Source organism: Thermobia domestica, chromosome 13, assembly GCF_964235325.1.
Source record: "Thermobia domestica chromosome 13, izTheDome1.hap1.1, whole genome shotgun sequence".
Classification (NCBI taxonomy): domain Eukaryota; kingdom Metazoa; phylum Arthropoda; class Insecta; order Zygentoma; family Lepismatidae; genus Thermobia; species Thermobia domestica.
This window is the reverse complement of record NC_137466.1, coordinates 100,129,017-100,149,103: the sequence shown is the minus strand read 5'-3', so window position 1 is coordinate 100,149,103 and position 20,087 is coordinate 100,129,017. Positions and strand designations below refer to the sequence as shown.

The 20,087-nt window shown below is 35.3% G+C and overlaps 1 protein-coding gene and 1 long non-coding RNA gene across 2 annotated transcripts in view; one reads left to right on the top strand and one right to left on the bottom strand.

The window, feature by feature from the left end:
- Positions 1–241: 241 nt before the first annotated feature.
- LOC145668390 (uncharacterized) lies at positions 242–8,934 on the top strand. The gene is made up of 2 exons (XR_014128022.1): positions 242–443; positions 6,834–8,934. It is a non-coding gene; the product is annotated as an uncharacterized LOC145668390 (long non-coding RNA).
- Positions 4,603–20,087, bottom strand: part of LOC145668389 (methionine synthase reductase-like) — a 51,957-nt gene continuing 36,472 nt past the window's right edge. Inside the window, exons 11-13 of the mRNA XM_081736178.1 lie at positions 18,527–18,641; positions 9,840–9,978; positions 4,603–5,855 (exon numbers count right to left, since the gene is read on the bottom strand). Of these exons, the coding sequence (XP_081592304.1) occupies positions 5,776–5,855; positions 9,840–9,978; positions 18,527–18,641 (334 nt within the window). The 3' untranslated portion in view covers positions 4,603–5,775. The remainder of the gene's footprint in view (positions 5,856–9,839; positions 9,979–18,526; positions 18,642–20,087) is intronic.

Below are 20,087 nucleotides of genomic sequence, written 5' to 3'. Positions count from 1 at the left end.
CCGGTGCTTATATTATTTATGATTTACATGAATAGTTTTAAGATTAAAATATTAAATGGAAAGGATGCAGCAACACGCAGTTTGAGAAACATTTTAATAGTACACCTAAACTCAGGAAGGAATTACTTAAAAACTATCCGCAGGGCAAATAAAAACTAATACCAAATATATATATATATATATATATATATATATATATATATATATATATATATACACAAAAACTGAGTCACTTGCAGGCTATCCGATTGTGTATACTAGTCGTAGGGTAGAAAGTGTTTAAATATTGTGACGATACCCAAAAGAAAATGTTTAGTTTCTACTTTCGATTGGATACAACTTTAGATTTCTAGGATGGGAGTGGCCAAAATATACCGTAAATAAACTATATTTAAAATTACTCCAAGAAGGACTTCAAATGGAAATTAAGGAAATTCAGTGAGGTAATAAATAGTTAAAGGTTTACAAGTATAATTGCCAGAATTCGAAATTGTGAGATCTTTCTGCTAATTGATTATTGTATGATTACATCGTTAAAAATGTTTTGTTTTGTGATGCTAATTTATGCAATTATGTTCTAAACTCGTCTGTACTAATATGACAAATTTAGGAATCAATCTGAAGAAATTGATGTTATTGTATTTTGGTATACTGTTTCGGGTTCCTTTTACGCATTTCCAACATTCATATTGTGCATTCACCGAAATGGTCTAAGCTACTGTTCCTTACTAATACTTATGATTTTTTTCCTGTTACTCAATACATGGAATTAACTTACATAATGTTTTATTCCATACTTGAGTTATACAGTTATAATGCATTTTTGTATGTCCAGTCGGTAACCGTAGTTGAAAATAACAATTATGGACGGCAAGAGGTTGCAGATGACGTTTATAAAGAGTCAATTTATGATATTAAAATGTTATGGGACTGTAAAGCGACTTCACAATGATATATACCCCTTCCTTATTCTATTGAACGTAAAGTTAAAAATTACGAAAGGTTATTATTATAAGTTTGATAAAAAATGGAACACATTTTATAATTATCGTTATATTAAAAATGGAGGTGCATTGTGGAATGCTAACCCGATAATATGGAATAAGCTCTATAGCTTCGATTTTTTCCTTGACTCTGCGTATTAGGAAGCAGTATTTAATATTTGAAATATAGCTACAAAGAAACAGCGTATAATCAGAAATAATTTACATTTATTAATTACTGTTTTACTTCTTATTTTGATTTAAAATATTCTAAATACAGTGTATGGCGATTTATGTTTCTAATTTTGTGACTATACTACCTAGGTAAATAATTTCAGCAAGTTAAAATAATTACTTGTATGATTTTAACTAAGATAATGATAAATTAATTTTTGCGTAGAAAGTTCAGTTGAAATAAGTTTTTAGTAAATCTCCGTCCTTAAAAATGAGTGTGAGTCAGGGAGGGGTATTCTTTCTTATATTACAATGGCTGATTTTCCATGTTCATTTCCTCCTCTACGACTGATCCTAAACAGATCGATTATGGTCTCTTTGTATACAGGGTGTTTCAAAACAACACCGACAACGTTTGGGAGGTGATTCTTGACACCAAGATAAGACGAAAAGTATAGACTAACCTGGGTGCACAAATGATTCCTTTCGAAGTTATAGGCTGCCGAAAACATGACAAAATGAGCTTTGAAAGTCCATAGCTCCAAAACTATGGGACCTACCGTAGTCGGGTCAAGACTTTACTTAGGAACTAATATGTGCTCTATCCAAAAATACATGTTTAAAAATCCTAAGGTACTCACGCAACAATTTTTGTACAGGCAGTTTGGTTACGGGCATATAACACTGGTCGGCAAAATGAAACTTTCTTTCGCTCCCACGAACGAAAATAGTTGATTCCTATAGGTTTCGAGCTCCTGAGTTCGAATCCGTAACCCGTTTTTCTCCAGGACGTACCAGTTTTCAGGGAGGAGAGGGGGGTGTTTCAATATCCGCCCAAAGATGCTATTCTCCACCCATAATAATTTGCACGTTATAATTTAAATATCAATATAAATTATGCAGATAAAATTGCATAAAAAGTTAAACACTTAGGTGTCACTTGGTTTTCCTCCTTCTCTTGTACTTACTACAGGGTGTCTCGCGTGTCACATTCCAACAGAAGTCTGCCAACATATTCACACTCCCATTTACCACTGTAGCGCCTCTCCATGGTAGCTATTTGCTGGTGAAACCTTTCCCTGTGTTCGTCAGAGACCTCCCCCAAGCTGTTCATTTCAGGGAAGAAGTCCAGGTGGTAATGCAGGAAGTGTAACTTTAGGGACATATTACATCCCATGTTACGAAATGAAGTAATTAACATGCCCACAATGTCTTTGTAGTCAGGTAACTTATGATTCCCTAGAAAGTTACTGTACACTTCTCGAAAGGCCTTCCAAGCCTCACTTTCCACTTCATTAAGCTTAGAAGAAAATGTAGTATCCTTGAAAACGTCTTTGATTTGAGGTCCCGTAGAAACATCTTTTTTCACCTTGGCCTCGTTGTCTTGGGAATAGTTTTCTGAGATGATTAAATGCTTCACCATCCCGGTTCAGGGCCTTGACGAAGACTTCATGAGCCCTAATTTTATATGAAGTGGTGGTGAGAATATTTCCTCTGGATCCACAAGACTTCATTAGCCACGTTCATCTCCCCTGGGACCAGTTGCTTCCTTGGCGGCCATTTTGTGATGGTGTACTGATCTTTGGCTCGACTATCCCAATAACACAAGAAGCAGCAGTGCTTTGTGTAACCTCCTTGTAAACCGGTGAGGATGGCAATAACCTTAAGGTCAGCGCATACAGACCACTGGAAATGTTCGTACTTTATTTTCTGCAATAGGTTCTCGTATGTATCTTTCATATGTACAGCATGAACAATAGGGATGGCTGGCTTTTTATTGCCATTGTGTAGTAACAATGCCTGAGACTTATCCTAAAGGAATCTACGAATAGCCTCCAATCTCCAGTGTTGTAGTTCAACTTCAGTTGTCCCATAAGCGATGGAATGTCACTGCAATACACCAAATCACCATCCTTTGTAAAATTAGGAACTAGGCTCACCTCTCTTTTCCTATACATCGATATATTCACATCTTGGTTTAGTAGATTCCATTGTTGAAGTCGTGATGCAAGCAACAGGGCATTAGACTTGGAAAGGTTTAAGTCTCTGATCAGATCATTCAGCTCTTCCTGACTTACCACATGTGGTTCATTAGTGTCAGGCACTGGAGCGTAATTGGGATATGACTGTGTACTCGAAGATTGTGCAACATCCTCACAAGCAGCAGGTTCTTCATCGGATGTAACACTGCACAGGGTGTATGAGTCTGGTGGTACGGGTACAGGCAGACAAACATCATGTTTCACAGGTCTCCTCACGGAATCCAATTTAGGATACTGTATTTTATGCTTCATCCTTTTTGAGAAATCTTTTATATTAGTCAGGCAGAAGTAACAGTCTGAAACATGATCACGGGGCTCGCGCCAAACCATAGGTACGGCGAACGGCATCGATTTCTGTGTACCTTTCAACCATCCTGTGAGAGTACGCGCACACGAGTTACAACTTTGTTTCGGAGCCTAAACGCGATCCTGGTCGCCGATTTTACACCCGAAGTACAGATGGTAGGCTGTCTTCAGGAACGGTGACAATGGCTTACTTTGTCCCTTGAAAATCACTTCCCCACATATGTAGCAGAATGAATTTGTCGAATTGTTGCAAGTTCTCGGCATGTTCGTTTAACACAAACGTCAATATTTCAGAGAAAAGAATGTTTCTGGGATATAGCCTAGTAACAGTTCTTGGATTATGATAAAAATTCAGAATTATGCACTCCAAACACGGAAAACACATATTAAATACGAAAAATACGATTTTTCTGTCAATTATGGAAACGTCACCCCGCCAAAAAAAAAAAAAAAAGTGCTGGAAGTTTCTCGATATTCGTAATGAGCGTCTCGAAATCTATCCGGTACACCCTTTCACCCTCGTGGAAGGATTTTCATGACGACCAGTGTAATCTGAAGTACTCACTATCTATCTCTATAAAAATTGTTGCGGAACTACTGCAGGATTCTGAAGCATGTATTTTTGGATAGAGCACGCGATCGCGATCGAAATCTTTGAGTTTTACGTCCCACGATTATGCCGGCTAGGCTAAAGGAGACGGTGATGAGAAATGAATGAAATAGTGGAATGAAGAAAGTGGGACAACCCAAGAAAACCAACGCACACGGTGTTTGTCCTCCACAAAGCTCACTTGGCGAGATCTGGAATCGAACCAAGGACCCCAGGCCACAGAGGTGAACGCTATACCACTGAGCCACCGCGGCTCCGATCAACGATTCCAGTCAGTAACGAGTAGATTATGTAATCTCGTGCTGATTCTCATTCTCATTGCTTAGATATGACCGTATAATCATACAATCAGAACAACTGCTCCAGTATTTCTAAGAATTAAAACCGAAAAATAAGCACAAGAATCACAATTGAGAATTTGAGAATATGAAATTAATGCTTTTAAATTTCACCAATTCGAATTTCATAGAAAATAAAGAGTTACACGTGCTTATTCAAGAAGAATTTATTTATTAATTATATTCATCTCTTCTGCGGAAACAACAGAATGTGCAGTACATTAAATATGTATCACATAGCAACAAACAAATATATGATCAAAAACATAGATAAAGCAACATCTTTAAAACTGTTTTCATAAACCATAGTTAAGAGTATTTTTATTTCAGAGTAAAGATTTATTAATTATATGTACTTTTTTCTTTTTATAAGTAATTAAAATTGAATGTCAATACTTTAAAAAAATCTGTATACAACTTGCTTTTTAAGTTGTGGTAACAATTACAGTTAACCCAAACTGAATGTTAATTTCATAATTGTATAAATTTTTCAGGAATCTAGAGGTACTCACAATACTATATTTGGACAGAAGAAATGCAGCTACTATTTGTATCTAGTAACTTTTTTTTTTCATACTAATATTCAGAAATTCATTATTTTCGACAAAATAGTAAGAAAATTAACTTGAGTTTTGGCTTATGTCTACATATCAAACGAACTCGCTTCTTAAGCTAGTTTGTAAGTTACAACAAATTTAGGTAGCATTTGTTTCATTTTCAACCATAAAACACAAAATCTATATACAATTCATATCTTTCTACAAATAATGCATATTCGCTCATAATCTTATGATAAAATTTTCATATAAAAATAAAATTTATAGATGTTTTAACAGTCATCATATCTTAATTCTTTGTACACTCTTTACATAAAGCTACTTACACATTACGTAACTGTTACAGATCACATGATAAGAAGACAGTATATAAAATATATTGTCAGTAAAACAACATAAAATAATGAAGAACTGGAACATCTTTAGGAAAAGTATATTTATCAAAGTGTACATTAACGTTATTGTGCTCCACATATTAAAGTTGGTGTAATAATTAGGGGTTCTGGCGCTTCGTATAATAAGGCTGACGTTACATTCAGAGCTGTTTCCGATCAGATTATTTGAATAATAGACCAACTGAATCCACGTATGTGATATCCGATTAAAATGAATGTACATACATTAATTACTATATTCTCCAGATGAAGAATGTAAGTTAGCATATACGTTTGACGAATGCATATAGCGCATACATAAACTTCAATGTAATGGTACAAACTTTTTTAATTTTTTTTTTTTTTTCATAGTAGTAGTTTAGAGACTTTCTTAAGTCCACACATCCTGCAGATACTTCTTATTTATTTGAAGGTTAGCCACAATTCCCCGTGCTTCTTTTTCTGAATAGCCTAAAATAAGAATATTGACAACTTTCTTAATAATACTGAAAACCACACTAAATCTTGATCCAAATTATTAAACCTGCTTTATTTACATTTTCGCAACGTTTTGATAACGTTTATCTTTCTTACTTTGCTAACATAAAGGAAATAATTATATAACGAAGTTACTTTGGTTTAAAAACAAACTAATTACATAGAAACAAACAAACAAAAAAAAAAAGTGAGAAAAATTAGTTCACAAACCGAATCAAGATTTGTAACGAATACAATGTTATGAAACAAACTTAATGTTAAAGGAAAATAAATACATGCATTGTTTAGCATTTCAATGTATGTTGCTAGTCAGTATTTTTTAAAATCTACAATGATACTAAAAATCTTACAATGAATTGCTGAATATTTAAACAATGCAATGCATTCATTCTTAATTGGAGTTTAATGTCAATTTTCAACACTGATGCTGTTGACTACAGTTCAACATGGATTTAAACAATTGTGTCATCTGTAACCAACCCAACTTTCCCACAAAGGCGAGAACAATGCTTACTACGTAACGAGAAAACAAACAAACAAAAACAAAAAAATCACTATGATCTTAGATCACACCAAAACTGTTGATAAATAAATTATGCTGCAACAGAACAGCAGCATTTAATTTGAATAGTACATTATTGTCCTCATAACTACTGTCGAAGAATCAGAAGTACAATTCTGTGTGTATGTGTGTGTAATGCATGGACGAGAAAGTTGGACACTAGCAGGAACGAATATATGTTACGGTTGCTCAGAAACTAAGCCTTAAAGAAAAACATACAGGAACTATTTAGCTGCTGAGAATAGAGAACGTTACAAACCTTCAAGGGTTGCTGTTACAAATTGACCTTTACCTTGAAGTAACTGAGCTAGGAAGCTGAGTTTGTGGTATACTTGTCAATACTTTTAGAAATCAGCTTACTATGATTTTACTTTCTTATTTATTTTCAGATACTAAGTGGAAGTGACAGTTTCTTAGGGAAAGTTCAATGGACAAGAACACAGGACCATAATCATATTCCTGTTTATCTAAAAGAATAGTGCGAAGCAGATCCACGAAGGAATGTCAAACTTTGGGTGACAATGGCCCTTTATATGCAATGGTTTAACAATGGGTTGTCTAATTTAAAACTGTCCATTTCAGTGTTGAAAGTGCAAAACCTAGTAGAAGGCTTGTTTGTGTGCCTGAAAATGTGAAATACATTCGTGACAATCATCGGGAACCGGAAGTACTGCTACATGTTTAGACATAACCACGTGAAAGAATTGGCGCCATTATCCACAACGAATTAAATAAAAGAAAGATTGCAGCAAAGTAGATCCAACATCTTTTGACAAGCGAACAAACAAACAAAACATGTGGAAACGCCAATAGCTGTTTTGAACATTTCGCAGAGTGAGAATCAAAATTCCTGGATAAACTCAAAACTGGTGATAAGATATGGATTTACATTTACGAACCTGTCTAATGGAACAGTCTAAATGCTGGTATCAGTTATTGCCTCAGATGAAAGGAATTTCATATGCAGAGATCAATGTGGAAAAATGGCAACAATCTATTGGGATAAGAAGGAAGTTCTGTTAGTAGACTACTCCAACAGGACTCCATCAATGCAATCTATTAGTGTGCTCTATTTGCAAAGTTCAGGCAGAGCAACGAAACATGTCGCGGAAAGTTATCCAAAGATGTCATCGTGTTGCATGATAATGCCTCGTCACACACTGCAGGTAAAACAAAAGTGAAATTGACCTTAGGTTTTAGTGTTGTCTGATTCATCCTATTCGCCTGACTTGCACCCTCTGATTACCATCTGTTCTCCAATCTTAAGAAACCTCTAAAGGGACAAGTTTCGGGAATATTCAAAAGACAACTCACATTTCAAGTGAATGGCTACACCTACAGTCGGAGGAATTTTACTTGGATTTCAGAAGCTGCAGACAGATCTGGCAAGTGTACAGATTTATATGAGATATGTAGAATAGTGTGGTTGTTCATCTTTCTACAGGATGTCTACTAAAATTCCAAAATGAAATTTCATGGCTTTTTCGTGACCTTTTCTTTACCAAACCATAAAATTTCGTAACACTCTCAAGAGCGAATTTGGGTGCGAATCAGGCAGAATTTTCACGCATACGATTTGCTAGCGTCTAAAGCCGGCCATAGACATTTTTGGTGGTGAATTTTGACGTTTTACAGACCAAAGTTTTTAGTCAGTATTTATATGTGTACAGATAAAATTTCAAAAGCTAAATTTTGTGACTTTTTCTCGACTTTCATGACCCAAAATGTGTCGAAAACGTGAAAAAAATGAAACTTAAAAGTTCATAGTTCCACTACTATAGCATTAATCGTAGTGATCAAGTCATCACTGAGGAACTAGTATCTGAACTATCCAAATATTCAAATCTTTCAGAACCTCTGATACTTGCCCAATCATCTTTAGAGAGGCTGTTTGGCAGTTCTTGATCACTCTCCACCTACCTCTCTAAAAATGGGTGTGCAACTGCTGGAGCATTCTTAAAACATAGATATTTGGGTAGTTCACATACCAGTTCCTCAGTGATATCTTGACCCAACTACAATAGGATCCATAGTAGTGGAGCTATGAACTTTAAAAGTCCACTTATTTTCGGCACCCTATAACTCTGAAACTATACACTTTTGAGCACATTTACATAAACATTTTTTTTTCTTTTTGATGTGAGGAATCTATTCCCAAAAAATTGGGACACATTTTTGTAACACTCTGTATAATGCACTTTCAATACGTTTCTTTCAGTGTTAAGAGATGGCCTAGAAAGAATGCCCAAACAGTGCATTCGAAATATCGGGCGAAAAAATAATACGATTGGAATGCACATTATTCACAGTAGATAATTAATATTACAATGTAAATGAAAATGAAATGAAATCTTTCAGTTTTACATCCCACGGTTATGCCAATATTACAATGTGTTCCATGCGCTCTATTAGTAATTACTAGGGCTCGAAAGTTGAAGACCTAAAAATTGTCTAAAAAGGATCTATAAAAAGACTTAAAAATATCTTTTTTTTTTTAAAAAAAAACGACCTAAAAACTGGAAAAAAGGACGTAAAAATAAGACCAAATTTAATTAGAATTACATATTTAATCGATATAATCTTGAGAAATACAAGCTTCTGCTAGGTTAACAGTCTGTCCTTTTTTCATAAACTGAACTATTAACTAAAATAAGGAAACTTCCCCACCCTCACCCCCTTGCTGGAGGACATTGTTACGCCTCCTTATCTGACTTCTGATTGTTGCAGATCTGGTCTTATCAGTCCAGTCGTCCAGTGGTCTTATCATTGGAATTTTCTTTACTAAAGAAAAGATGTTTAAAAGGTGGTGGTGATTCGAGTTAATGGCCAGTAAATTTATTGTCGAAAGATGAAGTGCAAAAGAGAAAGAAAAAAAAAGATGTTAAGACCTATTAAAAAAAAAGGCCCCAATAAACGAGAAAACGCCGGAAAAGATAGAAAAGGACAAATAAAATCCACCATTTTCTGGCCTACAATGACCCAAAATGAACATATATTATGTTAAGCCTCGTCTTCGGGCACTCGTAAAAAAGAAGATTTTTCCTCAACTTCCGGACCCTAGTAATTACTGATTTACTGTAATAAACTGAAAATCATGCTACTAATTCTTTCATGGCGCGGTGGCTCAGTGGTAGAGCGTTCACCTCTGGTGCTTGGGGTCCCGGGTTCGATCCCAGCCCCCGCTAAGTGAACTTTGTGGTGGACAAACATCGTGCTCGTGGGTTTTCTCGGGGTTCTCCCGTTTCCTCCCACTGTCTTCATTCCACCATTTCACTCATCTCTCATCATCACCGTCTCCTTTAGCCTAACCGGCATAACCGTGGGACGTAAAACTCAAAGATTTCATTTCATTTCATAATTCTTTCATGAAACTCAGTGCGATACAAAATACAGACCTTTCTCTTTTTGAACTGTGTTGACGATGGTTTCAAAGACATCTTTTGACATATTCTTGGCATCACCACAGACATATAGTGTACTGTTTTTGTCTAATAGCTGGCATACGAATTCCTTGCTATGAAGCTTGATCAAATCCTGAAAAAAATATTAAGTAAATAAATAAATAATCTTTGTAAATCTCCAATGTTACCAAACCACAAAAAGCATAAGAGTCGCACAATGAGTACAATTTATTCATAAAATCTATTTGTATAATACTGATTCTGATACATCATGAAGAAATCTGAAAATCCGTATTACTGATTTTCAGAGAAAGAAGAGTTATCACAAAATTATGAACAATACATAAATTCATTTGTTTTAGATAAATTGTATTCTAGTAATATTATCTGTGATTGAATTAATATTTTCGAATTCATTTTGTCGTATTTCCTGTTCACTGGTTAATTCATTGATACTTCAAATTAAATTGTTAATAAAATTAATAAGTCGATTTCTTGAAGTGGTCGAACTGTGAAACTTAGCTACTGTAAAACTTTAAAAATTAATGACACATTACATACACTCCAGTTCCGTACTACTCCATTTTTACTAATTGCTTATTGCACATTTTAATTTTGTTTCTATAGCGAAATAATGTATTATTGCAACAATAATGAAAAGTCCTCTAAATTAAATACTTACCATGTACTTTTAAATGTAAACAATAAGTAGATTCTTTTCAAACATCAAAATAGATTGATTTCTTTTTGTACTTATTGTCAGAATTGAACTAATTTAGAAAATATTTCTAAATACATATAATCATCAAAACATCGAAATATATAAAATTTAAACAAAAGTAAAAAAGTTTAAAATATCAAATAAATAATTTATTTCCTGTTATATATAAACAATTTTTATTAGAGTATTATTAGAGTACAAACACCTCGTCCAGTTCCTTTCCAGGTTGTAAAGTGCCTAGAAGCGACGAGACGTTGCCACACTGAAAAGAAACAGCTATGCGTTGTATTAGAAAAGATGTAGAACGAACTTCACCGGAAACGCACGAAATCCATCTTTTATGTCCCTAATAAATTCAAGACTTCTTGCATCCGAAGCGCCACTAATCTCAACAGCAATTGGAGTGTAAACAAAATTTTCGAGAAGGTTGTTGTATTTTCTTTGCTTTTCAACTTTTCTGCGATTAGCAACAGCTCCAACGTCCATTACAGATAAAGGGAGACTTGAATGAGCGTAAGTATCAGCGTATGTAAAGTCCCATAATAAGCATTTACCTCTCATCCATGGAACCAATGTCATGCCATTGGGTCGCTTTCCATCCGAACGACAGCAACCAGAAGGTTCCCGTATTGAAGGAATTCCAGCAGTATTAAGGGCTCGAAGTATTATATCATATCATTAACAGAGGAGTGTTGGGCGTATCTACCAGCGCTTTTCATGCATGGCCACGTTGGTTAACCTGATTTCCACAAGCTGGACAGCGATGAGGCTTACAAACAGCTAAAGCTAAACGTAAGGCAACAGCAAGTCGAATGGTTTCAGTTGACAAATGAAGGCCTAAAGGCGGAGAAGGTATCGCCATCAACCATGCACCCGCTTTGGGAGATGAGGCAGCAAGGAGCCTGGCTTTATTTTACGGAACAACAGCAAATTGTAACAGATGATTATGTAATTGAGATGCAACTGGTGTATACCAAGATGACGGATAACGCCTTTTGCTAATTTCTGGGAGGTTTGTGTCTGCTAAGCTTGCCCCTAGTAGAGCCTTCTTGAACTGAACCATCTGGGTTTAAACAATAACCCTGTGGAAGGAGAGTCTCGACTAAACTAAGAGATCCGTGGTAAGACGCTAAGAATGTAAGAATCGCCATATCCATAGCCCGTCGAATACCAAGACCACCCAAGGCAACAGGCAAACATGCTTGCATCCAAGTGTCGTCATTTATCGAGCAGTTCAGAATTGACTCAAGGCCAGTTTTCAGGGTACTATCATATTTTTCAGTAAAGAGGTCTCATGCCAAGATGAAAAACATCGTAAAAAGTAAGTTAAGCGAGGAATTGATAAAGACACCAGTGAAAGGAAAGGGGCTGAATGGGAAGGAATTGAGGAAAGTCGAGACGAGAGCAAGCAAAATTTTAATTGTTGCTCTTACCATATTTAAAATCATTAACAAAACAGAACAATTAAAATATTCTGATCTGATTAAATTTGTCATTAACATTCGTCATTAACGTGATTAAATTTTACAATCTGATTAAATTTGTTATTAACATACTTGGTGAAATATTATATCTATTATTATCATAAAATAAATATCCATCTAGTTGATCGTATCTGATTACATCTTTTCAAAAAGCGTGCAATAACTAAAAACAATATTGAAATTAGAGTCTATTATGCTAGAAAATTGGATTTAAAGCACAAAAATAAATGAAGTCTACACTTGGATACAATCTCAGATGATATTTTACTTTTCATTTTGCGCTGCTAACTCTTTCAATACCAACCTACATTCGGATGTTACATGAGAGAAATATCCAATCTTTCTCTAATAAAACTACAAGCTTTTAGAAAAATGAAATCTAATACTAAAATAATAATGTAAAACACTCCTGCCATAGTAGATATTGAACTAACTGAATAATATCTTCATAATTGTCTTGAGAGATAAAATCTCTTTCTAAAAATAGCAACAACTATAACATTACTCAATGAACGTTCAGTTTTACAAGATTGATAACTGCAGTTTATATGAAGAATGATGAAGATATCACGATTTTGGTGCAAATAGTACAGGGTGGGCTGGTTTAAACCATGTTTTAAATAAAATGGTTTAAAAAAAAAAAAAAAAAAACTTTAATTCGTGTGAACTTCATGGTGGCGTTCCACATATCAAACCATCTATATTAGTTTTATCTCCTTTTCACCTTTTAATCAAGGCATCCCGTGTTCAATTCTCGGTCGAACCACAACCCTTCTTTCAAGTGTAAACCAAACCAAGTATCGGTTCGGGTGTCACTTTAAGCGAAATTCTCCTTGATAACCTCGGTATTTCATACGGATGTTAAGCCTAAACATACGAAATGAAACCAAATTGTATATTTATGCGTGCCTGAATGGCTGTTGTTTTATAAATAAGCCAAGGTTGCTTAAATATATTAATAGAAATTGGCAAAATTTATCGACTGCCTACGTACTTCCAACATTAGCTTGGATTGAACTTTGTTTTAATTTTACTGAGTGATATCTACATACTAAATTTGCAATTTAATACCTGTTTTAGCGTATTGATTATGATAAGCTGACCTTAAAATTTTACATGCAAATACATTTAAAGTACACAGGATTTTCCCAGTGGCTACGACGGGAGTTTTCCGATTTATATATAATTCTGTATAATGTTTTTACATATGTAACTCTATCTTTTTGTCCTTCTGAAATGACTCTTGACAATTATATTAACAAATACGCCTACGTAGAGATCAGCACAACGTATTTTTTATCAGGAGTCCTTCGTGAGTGTGTCGGCACTCATCGCATTTGTGACCAATTAGTCCCGGTTTCGTGTTCAAATGGACAATTTCTCTTGCATGTAAGCCGAGAAGTGGTTTGGATTCCGCTTTAAGCTTATGTGACCCAGCATAACCCTGTTGTTGCATAATAACACCAAGGCGAAACAAACTTATTTCTGACCATATGTAATATAAATACATATAGCAAATTATTTACCCCCCCGAAAAAAATGTTTTAAACCCCCCCAAAAAACGGGTTTAAAAAAACAGTTTTTTTATATATAAAAACTGTGGTTTTTGCCAACCCTGAAATAGTATAATCCAGTTGTATGTCGACCATTCACTAATAATAAATCAGTTTATTTATTTATTTTATATACACAGTTTTCATACAATAACAACAATAACAGAAAAATATAATGTCAAAATATAGAGAGAGCGAGAAAAATCATACTCTATACGGAGCTGAAAGAGCAGGAAATCCTTCTGAGCTGGCCATGGTATTATCGCTACTTGAAATCGATTCGTCGACAAGTTAGTCATTGATATCAAACGGGTCAAAGCAATTCAATTGGGTAAATAAAATAATTAACTTAATCTGCCTTTACGCCTTGATTAAAAAACTTATCTATGCGTTTAATTTTGTAATTCTAGAGTTACCTGGTTTTAAGCTTTCAAGGCGTGAACAACCTTCGTTGGCATATATCTAGTAAAAGCTGCGAAATCCAGTTTTTTTTTTTTTTTTTTTTTTTTGTCTTTTCCCTACTTTTGTAACTTTTATTTCTATAAAATCCTATATTACGTAACCCCATGCTTGGAGATGTGTATATTTAAGGCTCTGCGCTAATTTAAAAAGGTTTTAGTGCATAATTTAAAGATAAGAACTTCAAAAGGACTTGAAGAACTTTAAAAATTCAGAAAGTGAGCTACATAATTGTCTACACAAAATGCTTTCCAGACCTTTTCTTAGAGAGAAAAAAATTTGGAAGTGCAGGTTATGATGTCATCATGCTGGGCATTCAAATGTCTACACTATACAGAAGGTCTTGAAAATAATCATTAGTTTATGTAACAGTGTTTTCTAGATACTATCGACTCACTTTCTAGATTTTTGAAGTTCATCACTGTCTAAGTTACTGACTAAAATGAAAAAGTGGGAGGTTAGCTTAGCGAAGAGTCTTAAGTTTAAATGTTCGCTGTTAATTACTTGTACAAATCTATTTATTGATATGAAATCCAATGATTTATTACCACTGAGCCACCGCGGCCCTCGTAATTCAATTTGAAAATGAAATGAAATCTTTAATTTTTACATTCCACGGTTATGCCGATTAGGCTAAAGGAGACGGTGATGATGAGAAATGAATGAAATGGTGCAATGAAGAAAGTGGAAAGAAACGGGAGAACCCCGAGGAAGCCCCCCCCCCACACACACACGGTGTTTGTCCACCACAAAGCTTACTTGGAGCGACCTCGGATCAAACCAAGAACTCCATTTACCAGAGGTGAACGCTCTACCACAATTTTTAAATTGATATAGTTATGTATATTTCTTTCTCTTTCCGTTTTTAAAACTTCTAGCTCAAATTAACTAATTCTCTCTGAGACTGTACCTTATTTCATTATTTTTAAGCGAGAAAGAGGGCCGGGTACAGGCTCTAATTGATTCCTGGGTACCTTCTTTTTTTAGACCTGGTTGAGAGAGAAGTTTCATTTCTTTCGTTTTCTCTCGATGGTTTCAACGTTTATCTTGCTGCCCCTTTTAGTTATGGAAGAAACTAGATTTTTTTGAGGGATGCCGTTTTTTGTGTATCAAAAGTGTTGGAGAGGTCGAGCCGTAATTAGATTCCGTTAGTAACAGTGGAACTTGGAACACAAGTTCTACCTTTTTTACCTCTCTTGAAAAATCAATAAGTGGAGATGATACGATTGGCCTGTACAGCTGGACTATTGGAATTTGAATAATTTGGAGAGTGCAATGTGTAGTTGTTCATCTACAGTCCTGACAGATAATGGGAGCGGTAGGAATCTTTTACTTTGAAGACTATGAGAGATTAGTTTTGCGAAATCTTGGAATACTGAGTTCGACTCTTGGACATAAATTAGAACGAGTTTATTCTTTCTTATCGAGTTGTAACACAGTACCATGATCTCTGATTCTGGGTATATTAAAGTATTATTTAGATTTTACTAAATCTTTATTTCTCGTCCTGTAAACCTCGAATGCGAGGCTTTCACGACTTCTTTCTTTCTCTCATCTACATGACTTAAGTTCTGTTTTATGTATGTTCCCGAACCCAAGATCTGAAAGGTGCTGACAAGGGAGGGTCACGAAGTGGCTCCGCTGAGATCCGAAAGAGACAATTGTGTTTGCATTTGATATAATTAGACGAATCCTAAAGTTATACGTGCCACCAGGTGGCCATCATTTTCAAGGACACACTTTTTGGGATAAAAAAATGTTTGCTTCAGGGTCCCAGACGGGGTCCAACTCAAACTTTTCAAATGGCAAGGGGGGTTAAATAGCACATCTTTTGAAAGCTGTTGTAAAATAAAAGAAACTGGAGCAAGTCTCAACCCTCTACGATAACAATATGCAAAATGGCAACGGGTCAAAATTTAAACAAAAACTTAATTGAAAAGTCCATGGCCACCCCTATAAATCGGAAACGGTGAGACAAATATGAAAACAGGGAAGGAAGTGTGGTATTAATTTTCAAAGTACAACGATTTATGTTAAAACGTCTTATCCCAGGGCCACAGGTGGGGTCCAACTCAAAAGTTTCAAATGGCAAGAGGGGTAAGTAGCACATCGTTTGAAAGCTGTTGTTAAAGAGGATGGAGCAAGTCTCGACTTTCTATAACAACCCTGTGCAAAATGGCGGCGGATCAAAATGTAAACAAAAGCTTAATTGAAAAACTATGGCCACCTTGAATCCAAGATTGTCCTTAAAACCTATGTCATTAAAAACAGTACAAACCTAAATCCTATTTTTCTCTATTACGTATTGAAAAGCAATAGAAAGACTAAAGAACAATTGAATATCGCTTCACTTTAACTATTATTTTATTCCGTAACAACACATACATGTTTTGTTCCTAATGCACGTTCGTCACGGTTCTCTCAATATCTTTTACGTGAATATAACGATTATGCGATGAACACACAATTTTGACTTCTTATTCATACTGCTAAACAAAAGTTGAATAGTTGAATACCTTAGGGTATTTTTCTAATTTTGTCATACGTAGTTCATACATAAAGCACTTGCTGCATCAGTCAGGTTGGGGCTCTATTGTAATGTATTCGTGATGGTTACATTTGTATGCCATTCGTTGGTTTGATCGCCATATTTCAAGCAATACCAAATATACAAAAAAACATTCATTTACAAGATTGACGAGCAGTAACCAAACCACGTGTAAATCATTTCAGTACGTCGACCTGCGCAAACTTTGTTGGTTTGTCACAATATTCCAAGAAATAGCATATTTATATACAAATTCAGTTTTCACGCTGGCAACCATATTGGACTACAGATGATACTCTTTGATATTTTGTGGATATCTGCTATTAATCATAAACGTTAAATACCACATTTTGCTTCTCCAACACCATTGGTTTGAGCTGGACATGCATTCGATATACAGTGCAGCATTTTGAACTCAAGATGTCGCGTTTTTGAACATTTCGCATCTTTTCGGCACCTACTGATTAATATTCATGCCAAATTTGGTTTTCCTAGCTTCAGCAGTTTGGTATGCCTATCCTTTCGATATAGGTTTTAAGCGACAATCTTGGATTCATGGTGGCCATAGATTTTCAATTAATCTTCTGGTGACATTTTGACCCGCCGCCATTTTGCACAGAATTGTCATAGAAAGTCGAGACTTGCTCCACCTTCTTTCATTTAACAACAGCTTGCAAACGGCGTGCTAATTAACCCCCCTTGCCATTTGAAAAGTTTGAGTTGGACCCCGTGGCAAATTTTTTACCCCAAAAAGTTTGTCCTTGAAGATGATGGGATAAGTATTCGCCGAGTTTTACATTTACCCAACCGTTTCTGAACAAATGACTCAGTTCAAACTTTTCTGCTTTTTATATATATATATATATATATATATATATATATATATATATACATTACAAAATATGTTGTAACTCACGATATCCCGCCCGGTGGCACGTATAACTTTGGGATTCATTTAGTTATAACATATCAAATGCAAACATAAATGTCTTGTTCGGATCTCAGCGGAGCAACTTCGTGACCCTCCCTTGTAAGATCTACTTCAGGGAAAATAGGCCAGAGAAGAAATAGAGCAAACATTTTTCCTTTAGTAGTTAAAATAGCTCGTCTTGGATGATTGATCAAACTCTTCATCTTGAATTCTAAGAGACATTTACATATTTACATTTTAATTTTAGAAGTTGCTTTCTTTTTTCTTGTCAAAAGTTATGAAGAAAGTGATTTTTTGATTAGATGATTACTGCACATTTTAAGATAATTCTTTAGGAGAAGGAGGGTTTTCCATATTCTAGGGCAGCTAACAGGCCTCTACACTTTCCGTGAATTGTTTGTATTAAAACTCTGAGACGTAATTAGCCTATATTAATATTATAATTATTATTAATATTTTAAATACATCTGAGTTCTTTGCTATAAGAATATATATATATATATATATTGTTTAACCCGTCGATCATAGACAACGCAGCTAGTCCTCGGCAATAAATTAAAGCAGTAAGATAAGAATTAGGTAAAGGCACATATCTTAATTCTTATATTTACGTGAGAATCAAAGGCTTTCTCAAGAGGGGAAAATACACATATATAATACTCAAGATGACATTGGAACATTTGCTGTCATAATTAGCGAAATAGCAACCAAACTTCAAATTAATATGGGAATTCATTTCCTACAGTTATAAATAGCGAGGTTAAGACACTGGATTAGACATGATCGTGTTGTAGATTGGTGCATAAACTCTTGAGTGAGTGCTTGAGATCAAAAATATATGATGTAATACTGTAATTGTAATATTTTGGAATGATGGAAGAGTCCTCAGATGTATAGAGTATGTACACAATATAATAATAAATGGTTATCTGATAATGCCTATACGATCTCCATTAAGAATACATAAATATTCTATAATGCTCACCTGAACATATCTAGGCTTACTAACATGATCATCACTTTCTTCGTTCCGATCTCTCGAGGTACATACGAACAGGCGAGTAAGCGCACCAGATTTTAAGTGATCATTTAGTTCAGATCTGAAACAAAAATCAATAGTGATACAAACTGTATTCACAAGAGAAATCATGTTTTAATTTTAATTAACATTTGCAGGCATGAAATGCAATATACAATGAATAAATAACTGCACCCAGTGATACACAATGAAATGCAAGACCAGATAACTGTGATTTATTAATTATTATGACCTTTGTACCAAGCGTTATTAGTGCTACGCCAAAAGTTTGTCCAGATTTTTAAAAGAAATATCTCACTTAATAGAATTTTCTGAATTTTGATGATCACGGGACTTCGAAAACAGTCTTGACGAAAATATATTCCGAATACAAATAGACATACATACATACACAGACTAATCATGAACTATGACCATCTATCTCCTACTGTGTAGATCCTGCTTTTACCTTTCGTTGAGTTGAGTTGATTTTGAGTTAACGTCCCTTTTCAGCAACGAGGCTATATGACATGTGAAAATACTGAATAACGTGGAATCTGAACTACATGAGCTCCAACTTGGGTCTCCCATGCCAAAGGCGCGTACTTTAGCCTTTCATACATCATGATCAGATATAGAAGGCATGTAATAAAATGTCTGTAAGTTGTCTACTGGTATGGTCATCCAAGATGTGGGTAATACGGCTTTCAATGCACAGTTATAGGTGAAGGATGTTACAAGAGACTCGATGAGCCATTTCAACTATGTCACAGATAGTCAATGGAGTTGAGATCCAGGAAGTTTCGGGGGTATGAAATATACTGGAAATCTCACCTGTGTTCCTCAAATTATTCTTGCGCAGGAAGTGAGCGATTCTAGATGCGTTATTACCATGGAAAATTTCATTACTATAGGGAAAAAATGCAACCTGGCGGAATGTACACAATCTGCCAGGAAATTGCAATAACGGATATGAGTCAGAGATTGTCTAAAAGTACCAGAGAACCTAGTTCTTGGCGTAAACATAGCTGACATCATACACTCGCTACTACTGACCTGTTGCAATCATGCACAAAACTATAGTGTCTTATGGGTTTTCGTCAAACACGCAAATGCCTAAACAGGAATGGAGTAAAAATCATGATTCACAAGATCAGCAGATCTTCTTCTAATCTTCTATCGTCCGGTTTGCATGTTCATTGGAGCAGTCAAGTCACTGGTGTTACTGAAGCCGGGTGACGCCGGGGGAGTCTGCTGGAATAACCCATACATGTTGGTGTGTGTGCATGGTCATAGTGATCACGTTGAACCTATACAAGTCGCTGAATGCAATGCTCATCCCGAAAATCAACTTCGCACCGTTTTCTGCAATTTTGCCGATGGTTCGTCACTTGCTCCTTTTTATACAGTCTTCATACACATGCATTACGGCTGCCCTTCAACAACCCACTAATGCAGCTGTTTGCGCAATCCAGACACAACCCCTTCGGACTTCCCGATATGTCTCTGTTAAACATTTGGATGTTTA